This window comes from Dama dama, chromosome 1 (genome assembly GCF_033118175.1).
Source record: "Dama dama isolate Ldn47 chromosome 1, ASM3311817v1, whole genome shotgun sequence".
In the NCBI taxonomy this organism is placed as follows: domain Eukaryota; kingdom Metazoa; phylum Chordata; class Mammalia; order Artiodactyla; family Cervidae; genus Dama; species Dama dama.
The window spans coordinates 50026875-50045916 of NC_083681.1; the positions used below are offsets into that span (position 1 = coordinate 50026875).

At 37.6% G+C, this 19042-nt stretch overlaps 1 protein-coding gene across 1 annotated transcript; it reads right to left on the reverse strand.

The window, feature by feature from the left end:
• Positions 1–6786: 6786 nt before the first annotated feature.
• LOC133054494 (olfactory receptor 52B4-like) lies at positions 6787–7731 on the reverse strand. The gene has a single exon (XM_061139528.1). It carries the CDS (start codon positions 7729–7731, stop codon positions 6787–6789), a length of 945 nt encoding a protein of 314 aa, XP_060995511.1.
• Positions 7732–19042: the final 11311 nt, after the last annotated feature.

The following is a 19042-nucleotide window of genomic DNA, read 5'->3' on the forward strand; positions in this document are numbered from 1 at the left end:
AAAGTGCTAAGAAAATACATGTTACAAATAATCAGGTCATCTATGTTTTTCAAGTATACTGAAAATAATTAATTAAAGTATTTTTTTAAATTAAGACATCAGTATAAATTATAGTTTAACAGATTTTTAGCTAGCAGATATTTCTATACAAGTTTTTGTTTCTGCAAAAATAATGACCTTCTACCAATAGCTGAGAATACACAAAGTGCACTTAGCAATGTCAAAAAAATTCAACAAGAGTAGACTTCTCAGTGAGGTTAGTGACACCATCTTAGCCCAGTCAGTCTATGGCCCTCAAGAACAAGCTTGTGGTAGAATAAATTCAAAGATTTTTTAAAACCCATTGCAAGGAGGGAAAACAGTAGAGCAGTACTATATCACAACAAACAAATGAAAATATAGTCATTACAAGATTTAGAGTACAGATTGATTTTACACAATTTATAAATATGTCAGTGCTTTGGTGAGCTTCAGGTAAAGCAAAGGTTCTATATAGGGATTAATGTAAGTTATTGAGTCTTGTTAGGACCCTACTGCCTGAACTGAGAATGGGTAGCTAAGCTGTTCTGGTTGGCATCTGATGACTTTACTTTATGAATTCTGACTTGAAACCATGTAATTCCCTACTTTAGGCATATGTAATTAAAATATATGGCCAGAGGAAGTGTTCACTGGGAAGAGATTAACTGGCTGAGGCTTATCTGATAAGTAGCAAGTCATAGAAAAATAGAGCATTTTGGCACTCTGAGGGGAAAAAAAATTTCAAAGGGTCTAAACCTAAAAACAAGAGAAAACTCTACACATGGACATCACCAGGTGGTCAACACCAAAATCAGATTAATTATATTCTTTGCAGCCAAAGATGGAGAAGCTCTATACAGTCAGCAAAAACAAGACCGGGAGCTAACTGTGGCTCAGATCATGAACTCCTTGTTGCCAAATTCAGACTTCAATTGAAGAAAGTAGGGAAGACCACTAGACAATTCAGATATGACCGAAATCAAATCCCTTATGACTATACAGTGGAAGTGAGAAGAAGATTTAAGGGACTAGATCTCATAGACAGAGAGTCTGATGAACTATGGACGGAGGTTCGTGACATTGTACAGGAGACAGGGATCAAGACCATCCCCATGGAAAAGAAAAGCAAAAAGGCAAAATGGAAGTCTGAGGAGGCCTAAAAAATAGCTGTGAAAAGAAGAGAAGCAAAAAGCAAAGGAGAAAAGGAAAGATATTCCCATTTGAATGCAGAGTTCCAAAGAATAGCCAGGAGAGATAAGAAAGGCTTCCTCAGTGATCAATTCAAAGAAATAGAGGAAAGCAACAGAATGGGAAAGACTAGAGATCTCTTCAAGAAAATTAGAGATACCAAGGGAACATTAAACACAAAGATGGGTTCGATAAAGGACAGAAATTGTATGGACCTAACAGAAGTGGAAGATGAAAAGGTGACAAGAATACACAGAAGAACTGTACAAAAAAGATCCTCATGACCCAGATAATCACAATGGTGTGCTCACTCACCTAGAGCCAGACATCCTGGAATGTGAAGTCAAGTGGGCCTTAGAAAGCATCACTATGAACAAAGCTAGTGGAGGGGATTTCCAGTTGAGCTATTTCAAATCCTAAAAGATGATGCTATGAAAGTGCTGCATTCAATATGCCAGCAAATTTGGAAAACTCAGCAGTGGCCACAGGACTGGAAAAGGTCAGTTTTCATTCCAATCCCTAAGAAAGGCAAAGCCAAAAAATGCTCAAACTACTGCACAATTGCACTCATTTCAAACGCTAGTAAAGTAATGCTCAAAATTCTCCAAGCCAGGCTTCAGCAATACATGAACTGTGAACTTCCAGGTGTTCAAGCTGGTTTTAGAAAAGGCAGAGGAACCAGGGATCATTGCCAATATCCACTGGATCATCAAAAAAGCAAGAGAGTTCCAGAAAAACATCTATTTCTGCTTTATTGACTATGTCAAAGCCTTCGACTGTGTGGATCACAACAAACTGTGGAAAATCCTGAAAGAGATGGGAATACCAGACCACCTGACCTGCCTCTTGAGAAACCTGTCTGCAGGTCAGGAAGCAACACTTAGAACTGGACGTGGAACAACAGAATGGTTCCAAATAGGAAAAGGAGAATATCAAGGCTGTATGTTGTCACCCTGCTTATTTAATTTACATGCAGAGTACATCATGAGAAACGCTGAGCTGGATGAAATACAAGCTGGAATCAAGATTGCCAGGAGAAATATCAATAACCTCAGATATGCTGATGACACCACCCTTATGGCAGAAAGTGAAGAGGAACTAAAAAGCCTCTTGATGAAAGTGAAAATTGAGAGTGAAAAAGTTGGCTTAAAGCTTAACATTCAGAAAACTAAGATCATGGCATCTGGTCCCATCAACTCATGGGAAATAGATGGGGAGACAGTGGAAACAGTGTCAGACTTGATTTTTTGGAGCTCCAAAATCACTGCAGATGGTGATTGCAGCCATGAAATTAAAAGACGCTTACTCCTTGGAAGGAAAGTGATGACCAACCTAGATAGCATATTAAAAAGCAGAGACATTACTTTGCCAACAAAGGTCCGTCTGGTCAAGGCTATTGTTTTTCCAGTGGTCATGTATGGATGTGAGATTTGGACTGTGAAGAAAGCTGAGTGTCAAAAAATTGATGCTTTTGAGCTATGGTGTTGGAGAAGACCCTTGAGAGTCCCTGGGACTGCAAGGAGATCCAACCAGTTCATCCTAAAGGAATTCAATCCTGGGTGTGCATTGGAAGGACTGATGCTGAAGCTGAAACTCCAGTACTTTGGCCACCTCATGCGAGAAGTTGACTCATTGCAAAAGACCGTGATGCTGGGAGGGATTGGGGGCAGGAGGAGAAGGGGACAACAGAGGATAAGAAGGCTGGATGGCATCACCGACTCGATGGGCATGGGTTTGTGTAGACTCCGGTAGTTGGTGATGGACAGGGAGGCCTAGCGTGCTGTGAATCATGGTGTCCCAAAGAGTCGGACACGACTGAGTGACTGAACTGAACTGGAACCTAAAATGACATTGAAGAGTTAAAAGAAAAGAAAGTCATACATAAGCACACATATAAGAAGTACATAAGTAATAAGGACCTACTGTATAGCACAGGGAATGCTACACAATACTCTGCAAAGGTCTATATGGGAAAAGAAATTTAAGATGAAGATGTGATTTGTAGATTTCTTTTTCCTGGTTGATTCCTGGAAAATCACTGGGAAGTTATAGGAGGAAATTTATGTCATGGAAGCAAAGTAGAGAGAAGACAGAACAGTGAACCATTTTCAAAAGCTATTTAAAGTATAAAAATGACCTTGATTTAAACACAAATTGCACCATTGTGGCCCATGTAATAAAGGTACTACAAAACTATAGGGTGATTTGCCACTACATTCTCTTCAGAAGAAGAATAAAATTGTTGATTGAGATTGCAGGTAGTTAAGAAGAGGGGGAAAGAATACACGAAAGAACTGTACAAAAAAGATGTTCACGACGCAGATAATCACGATGGTGTGATCACTCACCTAGAGCCAGACATCCTGGAATATGAAGTCAAGTGGGGCTTAGGAAGCTTCACTACTAACAAAGCTAGTGGAAGTGATGGAATTTCAGGTGAGCTATTTCACGTGTCATACGGTGATGCTGTGAAAGTGCTACACTCAATATGTCAGCAAATTTGGAAAACTCAGCAGTGGCCACAGGACTGGAAAAGGTCAGTTTTCACTCCAATCCCAAAGAAAGACAATGACAAAGAATGCTCAAACTACCACACAATTGCACTCATCTCACATGCTAGCAAAGTAATGCTCAAAATTCTGCAAGCCAGGCTTCATCAATAAGTGAACTGTGAAGTTCCAGATGCTGAAGCTGGATTTACAAAAGTCAGAGGAACCAGAGATCAAATTGCCAACATCCTTTGGATCATCAAAAAACCAAGAGAGTTCCAGAAAAACATCTATTTCTGCTTTATTGACTATGTCAAAGACTTTGAAAGTGTGGATCACAATAACCTGTGGAAAATTCTGAAAGAAATGGGAATACCAACTACCTGACCTGCCTCCTGAGAAATCTGTATGCAGGTCAAGAAGCAACAGTTAGAACTGGACATGGAACAACAGATTGGTTCCAAAAAGGAAAAGGAGTAATTCAAGGCTGTATATGGTCACCCCGTTGTTTAACTTATATGCAGAGTACATCATCAGAAACGTGGGCAGGATGAAGCACAAGCTGGAATCAAGATGCTGGGAGAAATATCAATAACCTCAGACATGCAGATGACACCACCTTATGGTAGAAAGTGAAGAGCTAAAGAGCCTTTGATGAAACTGAAACAGGAGAGTGAAAAATTTGACTTAAAGCTCAACATTCAGAAAACTAAGATCATGGCATCTGATCCCATACTTCATGGCAGATAGATGGGGATACAGTGGAAACAGTGGCAGACTTTATTTTTGGCGGGCTCCAAAATCACTGCAGATGGTGGCTGCAGCCATGAAATTAAAGGTTGCTTATTCCTTGGAAGAAAAGTTATGACCAACCTAGACAATGTATTTAAAAGCAGAGACATTACATTGACAACAAAGTTCTGTCTAAACAAGGCTATGGTTTTTCCAATAGTCACGTATAGATGTGAGAGTTGGACCATAAAGAAAGCTGAGCACTGAAGCACTGAAACTTTTGTGGTGTTGGAGAAGACTCTTGAGAGTCCCTTGGACTTCAAGGAGATCCAACCAGTCCATCCTAAAGGAGATCAGCCCTGAGTGTTCACTGGAAGGACTGATGTTGAAGCTGAAACTCCAATACTTTCACCACCTGATGCGAAGAACTGACTCATTTGAAAAGACTCTGATATTGGGAAAGATTGAAGGCAGGAGGAGAAGGGGATGACAGAGGATGAGATGGTTGGATGGCATCGCTGACTCAATGGACAGGAGTTTGAGTAAACTCTGGGAGTTGGTGATGGACAGGGAGGCCTGGCATGCCTCAGGTCATGGAGTTGCAAAGAGTTGGACATGACTGAGTGACTGAACTGAACTGAACTGAACAAATTTCTCAGAAATTACTGGATTCGCCTGACAGGATTGGTGGATGAAAAAAAAGTCTAGAAATTCATGATATTCTTAAAAATGCTCATGTTTGGGGGGAAAATGTGTGGCTATGAGAAGTACACTATGTAAGATAATTAAGACAATAAGTAATACTTCTGTCTTCTTGGTATGATGGAAATAATGTACCATGAGAGTAAAATAGAATGCTGAGTCAAATTTTATTAGGTTCATGATTGTAATCTTTAAAAATACTAAGGTAAGTTGGTCCCTTTATTTTGTGTATATTCTTAATGCAGGTTAAGACTCAAAAATTACTTCGTTTTGCATTTTATGTATATACATATATTCTACTACAAGTTGAGGAATACTTAAAATCCAAAATTAAATGAATCTCAAATTATGATTAAAAGAACTATGACCTTTTTTGCATTCAGATGAAAATGGTAGAAATAATATATCTTAGTCATGCAAAAGCATATGTATTTATTCTCTTCAGTCTAAATGTTATTGGTTTGTTATTTTTGTGTTGTCAGGGTAAACATCAATCAGTCTGAAATCTTTGTTTTGGATATGACACAGTAGGACATGGCATGATAATGTTTCCATTGTGGCAACAAGAAAAAGACAAATTTCAAGAATGATATATTAAACCATCAGATAGCTAGGAAAGTAACACAGAACAAATGAACAAAACTTTAAGAGACAGGATAACAATTCAAAAGCAAGTTGACAGTTGCTAACCACTTTTCCCTCCAGCGAACTATTTGCTGTCTGGACATGGGCTGAGGATCAGTCCTGACCCAGGAGAAGGGCTTCGCCTGGGGGACAGGGAAGCCAGCAGAGTTTCAGCATCCATACAAAATTGCAGTAAAAATTTCAAACCTCCGAGGCCTCAAATGCACACCTAGGTTTTCCTATGAGACACTTGCTGAGTACTATGGCTGCACTAGGTGCTGGGGATCTAAACCCAGACAATATATAAAAGGCAGTATGAAATCTCTTGCATTCTTGTGATTCTTAAGATAGAAAAACTTGCCAGTATGAGGGGTTTCCATATTCTGACCTCTCAGTTCTGTCATTTTCCAAGATTTGAAGCTGCAAAGACTGGAGTCTAGAAAGCTAAGTTAAAAGATCTCTGAAAGGAAGAACTGAATCTTCCACTTTTAAGATGAGGAGAAAGTGTCCTCCAGTTTCTTAGTTTAAATTTCTGAATAGTTCTGTCCTAGAAATGAGGGCATAGAAGACAAGCTAAGTGTGATTATAACTGAAAACCAACCCTAACATGGGAGTGAAGTGATCAGCTTTTACCTTATATCTATAAAAGAAGATAGAAAAAAGACTTCTGTTAAAAGATAACACTATCTGTAGCCTTTATAGATTTTTATGAGCAACTGTTGTTCAGTCACTAAGTCATGTCCAACTCTTTGTGACCCCAGGGACTGCAGCACACCAGGCCTCCCTGTCCCTCACTATCTCCTGGAGTTGGCACAAGTCCATGTCGATTGAGTTGATGATGCTATCCAACCATCTCCTTTATGAGCATAATAAGTATAAAGTTTTAAAGAACTAGGCAAAAAAACAAGAAAATCTTTGTGAATGTCAATCATGAAAAAAACTGAAAAGAAAAGCAGGTTGATACTAAAACTCACCTCATGCACAGAGAGAATTGTTAAGAACAGCACAAGGTTAGTTTCCATCAACATGTTCATTTCTGCTTTGTAAAGAACACATGAATCACCTGGTCCCTGATTTGTTTGGTCTTGATCCCATAAATGATGGGGTTCAGCATAGGTGGAGCCAGAATATAGACATTCGCCAGCAGGACATGGATATGGGGTGAGATGTGATGTCCAAATCGCTGAGCAAGGACTGAGAAGATGCCAGGTACGTAGAAGAGGATGATGACACAGACATGGGAGCCACATGTGTTGAGAGCTTTGTGACGCGCATCTTGGGAAGGGATGTAGAAGATAGCACGGAAAATCAGCACATAAGAAATAAAAATTAACACAACATCTATGACCAAAGTTGACATCAACACCAAAAACCCATACCAGATGTTTACTCGTATGTCATCACAGGAAAGACGGGCCAAGACAATGTGCTTACAAGCAGTGTTTGGGAGGATGTTACTTTTGCAGAAAGTCAGTCTTTTCAGGAGAAATATCACGGGGAAAATTGTACAACAGCTTCTGAGAATTAAGGTGACACCAATTTTCCCAATCAGTGTACGTGTAAGAACAGTGGTGTACCTCAGGGGACAGCAAATGGCAATATAGCGGTCAAATGCCATCACCAACAAGATCCCTGACTCATAGATGAAAGTGGAAGAGAGGAAGAATACCTGAGTAATGCAACGATCAAGAGAGATTTCCCCAGCATGGAACCAGAAGATAGCCAAGGCCTGAGGGACTATGCACGTGGAGAGGACAATGTCTGCTCCAGCCAGCATGCAGAGGAAGAGGTACATGGGTTCATGAAGGCTGCGCTTTGTGACAATAATGAAGATGAGCAGGCTGTTCCCAAGCAGGGCAGTGACATAGGAAACAAAGAAGGGGATGGAGATCCACACGTGCTGGTCCTCTAGGCCAGGGATGCCCAGCAAGTGGAAGACTGTGTGACTGACACCAGTGTAGTTTAAGGCAGCCATATTTGATGAGACCACTAGGACTCCACCATCTATGTGCAGAGACAGAAAAAAAAAATGAAGATTATAATTAAAGATTTCTTTAATATCACCAGCACCTTGGCGCCTTCCTGATCCCATTCTGTTCAGAAGATGCCATGAGCTATGTTATATATAAAGATGAAGAAGATATGCTATATGGATGTTATACAGAGAGATGAAGATGCTTGTTCTCTAAATGAGATCTTATTCACAAAAACAATATAGACACTTTTATAACTAAAGAAAATGCAATTATGAAGTTAATATGTTAGCTGTACAAAAAATTAATACAGTGACACAAGAGAAGTAATACTTTCTGTATTTGTGAAGTTCTATCCAACCAGTCTGAAAGAATAAGTATATATCTGAAATAGCTCTTGAAGAGAATGTAATATACCAATAGGGGAAGGAGTGGCAAAAGGTTTTTCTTATGAGAGGCACAGAATAGAACTAAGGAACTTGAAATAAGGTCTAGCCTGTACATAAACTTGCATGTACTAGGATAATTGGTTGTCTAATCCAACATCATTCTAAAAGCCTTCTCAAAGGCTTCATGAAGGTTTTCATGGTTGTGATCTAAATGTCTTCAGCATTCTGAGATGTCATCTCAATCTTTGTGTTTTGTTCTAAGAGAATTAGCCCTATTCAGGGGACTTCTCACCATGTGTGTAATACATCTCTCCTTCATTTACTCTTTTCCCTGATTTCACAGGGAGCCTTATATTAGAGTGTCTATCTCATGGAGAGGAGTACATCTGATTAGCTCTTGATTATCTCCCCAATTGATTGTGAACTTACTGAGGCTTGCATGACTTCCATTGCTCATTTCCAAAACCTAGCACTCTGAAACACAGCATAGTCCTCAAAATGCCTAACAAAATATCCCATAACAAATATTGCATGGGTGAAATGGTAGATCATGGCAATAAAATCATGAATAAGCCATTAATTGAATACTTTGGATGTTTACAGTGGTCAGGATCTGTGGGCCAATGTAGAACTTTTTCTGTTAGTTACTCAGGGTTCTTTGGAACAATAAGAGCTAAAGATTCCCTCAAGTTCGGTGTTGCCTCACTCCCCACTCCTTTACAGAACTTTCCATTCTACTAGAACATTCCATGAATGTAACACTGATCCAGTAGTGTACTGGTAAATGGCTTATCAAAATAAATAAATATATATGCATACATATTACATATATACATATAAATAAAATAAAGCTGTTTTGTAGTATTCCCACCACAGTTTGTTGCAAACTACTAATATGATGTCACTGATATGCTGTCTGAATGAAATATGTACAATTGCACAATTTCATTTTTCATGAATCTGTATCAGTGCTTTAGGCACACAGCTGCTCTATTCTCTCCCGCTGTGTCTATTTCATACTAAACAAAGGTCTTAATATTTTCAACCTCTGATAGGCCTCATAACAGCTAATTATGATATAAAACCTAGCAAGTCTTCCCACCCCCTGCAATTTCACCCCACAGCAATACAATTTCACTCACTTGCTTCAAGTGGAGTTCTCATGAGCTAAACTGAATCCATCACAATAGGACTTTCAGAGTGATGGAGAACAGGGATCTGAGGTTTTATCATTTGCCTGAAGCCCTCAGGGACAACTATTACCCCAGGGAATGTAGACATAGAGCTGCCCTTCTAGCAATACCCTCTCTGACCTATAGAGTTGGGTCAGTTCATGACAGCTGTCCAACCTTGTCCACACCACCCTGTTCTCCACAATATCCTTCCTGCATAGGTGGGCCCATGTGCTTTTTTCCATTAATAAACTGTTAGTATTACTTCACAAGTCTTCCTGTTTCCATTTTAATGGGAATTAGAAAACATAAATTCTATTTTTAATCTGCACAAGAATTTAAAATTAACATATAAATTATTTTTAAGCTGAATAAAATATTTCTTCAAAGTTGAGACATACTTGAAATTCAAAATATGCTATATTTTTAAAGTCATTTAAACTTTGAAAATTATAATAAGAATATTCTAAATAATAATCTAGAATAAAAATTTCTAAATATTCTAAATACTGTTCTAAATACTATTCTAAAATAATAATACTCTAAATTCTAAAAACAAATAATCTTCTATTATTGGAAATAAAAGTAAAAATAAACAAATGGGACCTAATTAAACTTAAAAGCTTTTGCACTACAAAGGAAACTATAAGCAAGGTGAAAAGACAGCCCTCAGATTGGGAGAAAATAATAGCAAATGAAGCAACAGACAAAGGATTAATCTCAAAAATATACAAGCAACTCCTGCAGCTCCATTCCAGAAAAATAAATGACCCAATCAAAAAATGGGCCAAAGAAATAAACAGACATTTCTCCAAAGAAGACATACAGATGGCTAACAAACACATGAAGAGATGCTCAATATCACTCATTATCAGAGAAATGCAAATCAAAACCACAATGAGGTACCATTACACGCCAGTCAGAATGGCTGTTATCCAAAAGTCTACAAGCAATAAATGCTGGAAAGGGTGTGGAGAAAAGGGAACCCTGTTACACTGTTGGTGGGAATGCAAACTAGTACAGCCGCTATGGAGAACAGTGTGGAGATTTCTTAAAAAACTGGAAATAGAACTGCCATATGACCCAGCAATCCCACTTCTGGGCATACACACTGAGGAAACCAGATCTGAAAGAGACACATGCACCCCAATGTTCATCGCAGCACTGTTTATAATAGCCAGGACATGGAAGTAACCTAGATGCCCATCAGCAGATGAATGGATAAGGAAGCTGTGGTACATATACACCATGGAATATTACTCAGCCATTAAAAAGAATTCATTTGAATCAGTTCTAATGAGATGGATGAAACTGGAGCCCATTATACAGAGTGAAGTAAGCCAGAAAGATAAAGACCAATACAGTATACGAACACATATATATGGAATTTAAAAAGATGGTCATGATAACCCTATATGCAAAACAGAAAAAGAGACACAGATGTACAGAGCAGACTTTGGGACTCTATGGGAGAAGGCGAGGGTGGGATGTTTCGAGAGAACAGCATCGAACCGTGTATATTATCTAGGGTGAAGCAGATCACCAGCCCAGGCTGGATGCATGAGATAAGTGTTCAGGCCTGGTGCACTGGGAAGACCCAGAGGAATTGGGTGGAGAGGGAGGTGGGAGGGGGGATTGGGATGGGGAATACATGTAACTCCATGGCTGATTCATGTCAGTGTATGACAAAAACCACTACAATATTGTAAAGTAATTAGCCTCCAACTAATAAAAATAAATGGAAAAAAAATAAAAATAAATAATATTCTAAATATTCTAAATAATATTCTAAATAATAATATTGCAAATAATAGTCTAAATTTTAATTGCTCTAAATAAAAATATTATTCTAAATAGAATAAATAATATTCTAAAATTCCAACTAGAAATAATAATGTTTTAAGTATTCTAAATAATATTCTAAATAAATAATTAAATAATATTCTAAATATTCTAAATTCTATGTATTCCTAAAAATACATAGGAATACTTTAGTGTATTTTTTAAGTTTATTTACACTACCTATGTGAATCAAGGTGAACTATAAAAAATATTCTCTACCCTTTTCTCCTTTGGCTACCAAATAATGCATTTAATTTTCAGTTATTTTATGCAGCAAAGCTCCTCTTGATAAAATTGTCTCCTTTTTATATTGTGTTCATATATTTGTGTTTTTATTTAATCTAAGTAAAGAGTATATACATATTGGCAAAGGAGAAACAGCTTTATGCCTTAGAATCACTTATGTGTCTGTGTGTATGATAATAAAACCACAGAATTCTAGTGAAAATGATGTAAGAAGTGATTCAGAAGAACTCTTTTCCCATTTAGAGAGGAGTTCAGCAGAAATTCTTACTTTGTGGTTCTTTGTTGTTGTTCTGATGAGTTGTACTTTCATTGTGCAAAAATATCCATTCTCATTGATGGAAACTGTGACAGTTCTAGCTACAGGTCAACTTGCCTAGGCCCCAGGTTCTAGATATTTGGTCAATCAGTGTTCTGTGTTTTGCCATGAGGTTATTTTTTTAGATGAGATTAACCTTTAAATCAGACTTTTGAGCAAAGCAAATTACTCTCCATAATATGGGTGTGCCTCATCCAGTCAGTTGAAGACCTTAGGAGAAAGCAAACTGAGGTCCCCCAAAGAAAAGGAATGTTTTCTTCCAGGCTGTCTTTGGACTGGAGTTGCAATATCAGCTCTCCCTGGTTGCCAGCCTGCAGTCTACCCTGCAGATTTTGGACTTGCCAATCTCCCCAAATGTGTGAGTCAGTTCTTTAAGCTAATAAATACACACACACACACACACACACACACACACACACACACACACACACACCTTATTGGTTTTGCATTCCCTGGAGAACCCTAATACAGAGGCCAAGAGTACTTTTGGTGGACATATGATTTCATTTCTTTTAGGCAAATACCTAGGATTGGAATTGTGTGGTCATATAGAAAGTATATATCTAACTTCATAAAAAAATGCCAAAACTTCTTTCAAACCAATATGCTCTCACCAACCTGCTATGAAAATTCTATTTGCTCCACATCCTACCAATATCTGTTATTTGTGTTTATAGTTTTAGCAATTGTGTTAGAAGGCTAATGGTATCTCACTGATGCTTTAATTTTAATTTTTAATAGCCAATAAATATTGAATACATTTTAATGTACTTATTGCCCATTTGCCAGTCTTGTTTGTTGTTGTTCAGTCACTAAATCATGTCCAACTCTTTGTGCCCACCTGGACTGCAGCGTGACAGGCTTCCCTGTCATTCACCATCTCCCAGAATTTGCTCAAACTCATATCCATTGAGTTGGTGATGCTATCCAACCATCTCATCTTCTGTCATCCCCTTCTCCTCCTGCCTTCAATCTTTCCCAGCATCAGGGTCTTTTTTAGTGATACGCTTTTTCTAATGATTTGCTCATTTTCAACACATTTTTTCTTTTTATAATTCATTGTTGGAGGTTTCATGTATCCTGGATACCAGTCTTTTGTCAAATACATGTTCCATGAATACATTCTCTTGACCTATAACTTGCCTTTTTCACTTTAACTTTTTTTTAATTTTTAAAAACTTATTTTTTTAAAGACCCTGATGCAGGGAAAGATTGAAGGCAGGAAGAGAAGGGGATGACAGAGGATGAGACGATTGGATGGCACCACCGACTCAATGATGAGTTTGAGTAAACTCCGGGAGTTGGTGAAGGACAGGGAGGCCTGGTGTGCTGTGGCCCATGGGGTTGCAAAGAGTCAGATACGACTGAGTGACTGAATTGAACTGAACTGAGCTGAAAAACTATTTTTGGTATGTGTTTTGATGATAGAAGCTTTCATTTTAATGAAATATAACTTACAAATGTGTTTTGTTTATTCCTTTTGTGACCTGGTAAGAAACCTTTCTCTACACTCATGTCACATAAATATTCTACTTATTTCCTTCTAAAAGTTTTATAGTTTAAATTTCATGTTTAGACCTATGGTCATTCCTTTTTTTAATTGAAGTGTAGTTGACTTACAGTGTTTAGTTTCAGATGTACAGCAAAGTGATTCAGTTACACATATATTTTTTTCAGATTCTTTTCCCTTATAGGTTATTACAAACTATTGAGTATAGTTTCCTGTGCTGTACAATAGGTTCCTGCTGGTTATCTTTTGTGTATCTACCACTGTGTATATGTTAATCCCAAACTCCTAATTTATGCCTCCCCCCACCCTTTCTTAGAGAAGGAAATGGCAACCCACTCCAGTACTCTTGCCTGGAAAATCCCATGGACAGAGGAGCCTGGTGGGCTGCAGTCCTTGGGGTTGCTAAGAGTCAGATATGACTGAGCTACTTCACTTTCACTTTTCACTTTCATGCATTAGAGAATGAAATGGCAACCCACTCCAATGTTCTTGCCTTGAGAATCCCAGGGATGGGTGATGGGGTCCCACAGAGTCGGACACGACTGAAGCAACTTAGCAGCAGCAGCAGCAGCCACGCTTTCTCCTTTGTTAACAATAAGCTTGTTTTATATGTCTATGAATCTATTTCTGTTTTGTATATAAATTCATTTGTATCTGTTTTTAAGATTCCACATAAAGTGATATCATATATTTGTCTTTTTCTGTATGACTTACTTCAGTTCAGTTCAGGTCAGTCATTCAGTCGTGCCTGACTCTTTGTGACCCCATGAACCACAGCACGCCAGGCCTCCCTGTCCATCACCAACTCACGGAGTTTACCCAAACTCATGTCCATTGAGTTGGTGATGTCATCTAACCATCTCATCCTCTGTCATCCCCTTCTCCTCCTGCCTTCAATTTTTCCCAACATCAGGGTCTTTTCAAATGACTTACTTCACTTAGTATGATAATCTGTAGGTACACCCGTGTTGCTACTAATGGCATTATTTCATTATTTTTTATGACCAAGTAATGGTCTATTGTATAAGTATACCACATCTTCTTTATGCATTCATCTTTTGGTGGACATTAGGTTGCTTCCATGTCTTGGCTATCATAAATAGTGCTGCAAGGAACACTGGTCTGCATGTATCTATTTGAATTATGATTTTCTCTGGATATATGCCCAGGAGTGGGATTGCAGGATCATATGTTAGGTTGAAACAATCCCGTTTACTATTGTGTCAAACAAGAATAAAACACCTGGAAATAAATCTACCTAAGGAGGCAAAAGATCTGTATTCCAAAAACTATAAAGCATTCATGAAAGAAATCAAACATGATAAAACAGATGGAAACAGAAGAATAATGTGTTCTTGGCTTGGAAGAGTCAATATTGTCAAAATGATTATATTACCCAAGGTAGTCTACAGATTAATGCAATTTCTATCAGATTACCAATGATATTTTTTCACAGAGCTAGAACAAAAGAAAATTAAAATTTGTTTGGAAGCACAAAAGATTCCAAAATAGCCAAAGTAATTGTGAAAAAGAAAAAAGAGCTAAAGGAATCAGGCCCCCTGACTTCAGACTATACTACAAACCTATGTTAATCAAAGCAGTATGGTACTGGCACAAAAACAGAAATGTAGATCAGTGGAATAGAATAGAAGGCCCAGAAATTAACCCATGCACCTTGGTCAATTAATCTGTGACAAAGGAGGCAAGAATATACAATAGAGAAGAGACCATCTCTTCAGTAAGTGCTGCTGGGAAAACTGGACAGCTACATGGAAAAGGATAAAAGTAGAATATTCTCTAATGCCACACATAAAAATGAACTCAAAATGGATTAAAAACCTAAATGTAAGACCAGATACTTTATTTTTTTAATAAATGTGTTTATTTTAATTGGAGACTAATTACTTTACAATATTGTATTGGTTTTACCATACATTGACATGACTCTACGACAGGTGTACATGTGTTCCCCATCCTGAACCCCCCTCCCACCTACCTCCCCATCCCATCCCTTTGGGTCATCCCAGTACACCAGCCCGGAGCACCCTGTATCATGCATCAAACCTGGACTGGTGATTCGTTTCACATATGATAATATGCATGTTTCAATGCCATTCTCCCAAATCATCCCACCCTCGCCCTCTTTCACAGAGTCCAAAAGACTGTTCTATGCATCTGTGTCTCTTTTGCTGTCTCACATACAGGGTTACTGTTACCATCTTTCTAAATTCCATATATATGCGTTAGTATACTGTATTGGTGTTTTTCTTTCTGGCTTACTTCACTGTGTATAATAGGCTCCAGTTTCATCCACCTCATTAGAACTGATTCAAATGAATTCTTTTTAATGGCTGAGTAATATTCCATGGTGTATATGTACACAGCTTTCTTATCCATTCATCTGCTGATGGACATCTAGGTTGCTTCCATGTCCTGGCTATTATAAACAGTGCTGCGATGAACATTGGGGTGCATGTGTCTCTTTCAGATCTGGTTTCCTCGATGTGTATGCCCAGAAGTGAGATTGCTGGGTCATACGGCAGTTCTATTTCCAGTTTTTTAAGAAATCTCCACACTGTTCTCCATAGCGGCTGTACTAGTTTGCATTCCCACCAACAGTGTAAGAGGGTTCCCTTTTCTCCATACCCTCTCCAGCATTTATTGCTTGTAGACTTTTGGATAGCAGCCATCCTGACTGGCATTTAATGGTACCTCACTGTGGCTTTGATTTGCATTTCTCTGATAATGAGTGATGTTGAGCATCTTTTCATGTGTTTGTTAGCCATCTGTATGTCTTCTTTGGAGAAATGTCTGTTTATTTCTTTGGCCCATTTTTTGATTGGGTCATTTATTTTTCTGGAATGGAGCTGCAGGAGTTGCTTGTATATTTTTTAGATTAATCCTTTGCCTGTTTCTTCATTTGCTATTATTTTCTCCCAATCTGAAGGCTGTCTTTTCACCATGCTTATAGTTTCCTTTGTTGTGCAGAAGCTTTTAATTTTAATTAGGTCCCATTTGTTTATTTTTGCTTTTATTTCCAATATTCTGGGAGGTGGGTCATAGAGGATTCTGCTCTGGTTTATGGCGGAGAGTGTTTTGCCTATGTTTTCCTCTAGGAGTTTTATAGTTTCTGGTCTTACATTTAGATCTTTAATCCATTTTGAGTTTATTTTTGTGTATGGTGTTAGAAAGTGTTCTGGTTTCATTTTTTCACAAGTGGTTGACCAGTTTTCCCAGCACCACTTGTTAAAGAGATTGTCTTTTCTTCATTGTATATTTTTGTCACCTTTGTCGAAGATAAGATGTCCATAGGTGCATAGATTTATCTCTGGGCTTTCTATTTTGTTCCATTGATCTACATTTCTGTCTTTGTGCTAGTACCATACTGTCTTAATGACTGTGGCTTTGTAGTAGAGACTGAAGTCAGGCAGGTTGATTCCTCCAGTTCCATTCTTCTTTCTCAAGATTGCTTTGGCTATTTGAGGTTTTTTGTATTTCCATAAAAACTGTGTAATTATTTGTTCTAGTTCTGTGAAAAATACCGTTGGTATGTTCATAGGGATTGCATTGAATCTATAGATTGCTTTGAGTATTATACTCATTTTCACTGCATTGATTCTTCTGATCCATGAACACGGTATATTTCTCCATCTATTTGTGTCCTCTTTATCTCTTTCACCAGTGTTTTATAGTTTTCTATATATAGGTCTTTTGTTTCTTTAGGTAGATATATTCCTAAGTATTTTATTCTTTTTGTTACAATGGTGAATAGAATTGTTTCCTTAATTTCTCTTTCTGTTTTCTCATTATTAGTGTATAGGAATGCAAGGGATTTCTGTGTGTTGATTTTATATCCTGCAACTTTACTATGTTCATTAATTAGCTCTAGTATTTTTCTGGTGGAGTCTTTAGGGTTTTCTATATAGAGGATCATGTCATCTGCAAACAGTGAGAGTTTCACTTCTTCTTTTCCTATCTGGATTCCTTTTGTTTCTTTTTCTGCTCCGATTGCTGTAGCCAACACTTTCAAAACTATGTTGAATAGTAGTGGTGAGAGTGGGCACCCTTGTCTTGTTCCTGACTTTAGAGGAAATGCTTTCAATTTTTCACCATTGAGGATAATGTTTGCTGTGGGTTTGTCATATATAGCTTTTATTATGTTGAGGTATGGTCCTTCTATTCCTGCTTTCTGGAGAGTTTTTATCATAAATGGATATTGAATCTTGTCAAAGGCTTTTTTTGCATCTATTGAGATAATCTTATGGTTTTTATCTTTCAATTTGTTAATGTGGTGTATTACATTGGTTGATTTGCAGATATTAAAGAATCCTTGCATTCCTGGGATAAAGCCCACTTGGTCATGATGTATGATCTTTTTAATATGTTGCTGGATTCTGTTTGCTAGAATTTTGTTAAGGATTTTTGCGTCTATGTTCATCAATGATATTGGTCTGTAGTTTCCTTTTTTGTGGCATCCTTGTCTGGTTTTGGTATTAGGGTGATGGTGGTCTCATAAAATGAGTTTGGAAGTTTATCTTCTTCTGCAATTTTCTGGAAGAGTTTGAGTAAGATAGGTGTTAGCTCTTCTCTAAATTTTTGGTAGAATTCAGCCTAAAAATTCAAACATATGGAGGCTAAATAACATGCTTATGAATAACCAACAAATCATAGGAGAAATCAAAATATGCATAGAAGTGAATGAAAACAAAACAACCCAAAACCTATGGTACACTGTAAAAGCAGTGCTAAGGGGAAGGCTCATAGCATTACAGGCTTACCTCAAGAAACAAGAAAAAAATTCAAATAAATAACCTAACTCTACACCTAAAGCAACTAGAGAAGGAAGAAATGAAAAACCCCAGGGTTAGTAGAAGGAAAGAAATCTTAAAACTTAGGGCAGAAATAAATGCAAAAGAAACAAAAGAAACCATAGCAAAAATCAACAAAGCTAAAAGCTGGTTTTTTGAAAAAATAAACAAAATTGACAAACCGTTAGCCAGACTCATCAAGAAACAAAGGGAGAAGAACCAAATCAACAAAATTAGAAATGAAAATGGAGAGATCACAACAGACAACACTGAAACACAAAGGATCATAAGAGACTACTACCAGCAGCTCTATGCCAATAAAATGGACAACTTGGAAGAAATGGAAATTGAAACTGTAATCAGAAATCTTCCAGCAAACAAAAGATCAGGGCCAGATGGTTTCACAGCTGAATTCTACCAGAATTAAAGTTCTAACTTTCCAATCTTTTTTATATTTTTCTGACCTATAAAGACCCTTAGAAAAACAATGTTCCACAATCTATTTAATCTAGTCCAATTCCTTATAATTTATTCACATACACCTTATATTTTGTTTTTTCAGGAAATGTATTATATTTTTAATTTCTATAGGACTATATAGAGCTGATTTACAATGTTGTGTTAGATTCTACTGTAAAACAAACTAAATCACTTATGCTCATGCTCATGCTTAGTCCTGTCCAACTCTTTGTGACCCTATGGACTGTAGCCCACCAGAATCCTCTTTCCATGGGATTCTCCAGGCAAGAATAATGGAGTGGGTTTCCATACCCTCCTCCAGGGGATTTTCCCAACTCAGGGATTGAATCCATGTCTCCTGGGGCTCCTGTGTTGCAGGCAAATTCTCTACCACTGAGCCACTGGAGCATTCAGTAGTTTCTAGATTTTTTTTCCCATATAGTTCATTACAGAATTGAATAGAATGCTAGAGTGGGTCCTTATTCATTATCTATTTTATATACACTTTATATTTTGTAATTCGTCACTATAATTACTCCATTTAAGCACCTGCAACATTTTAATCCTCTGT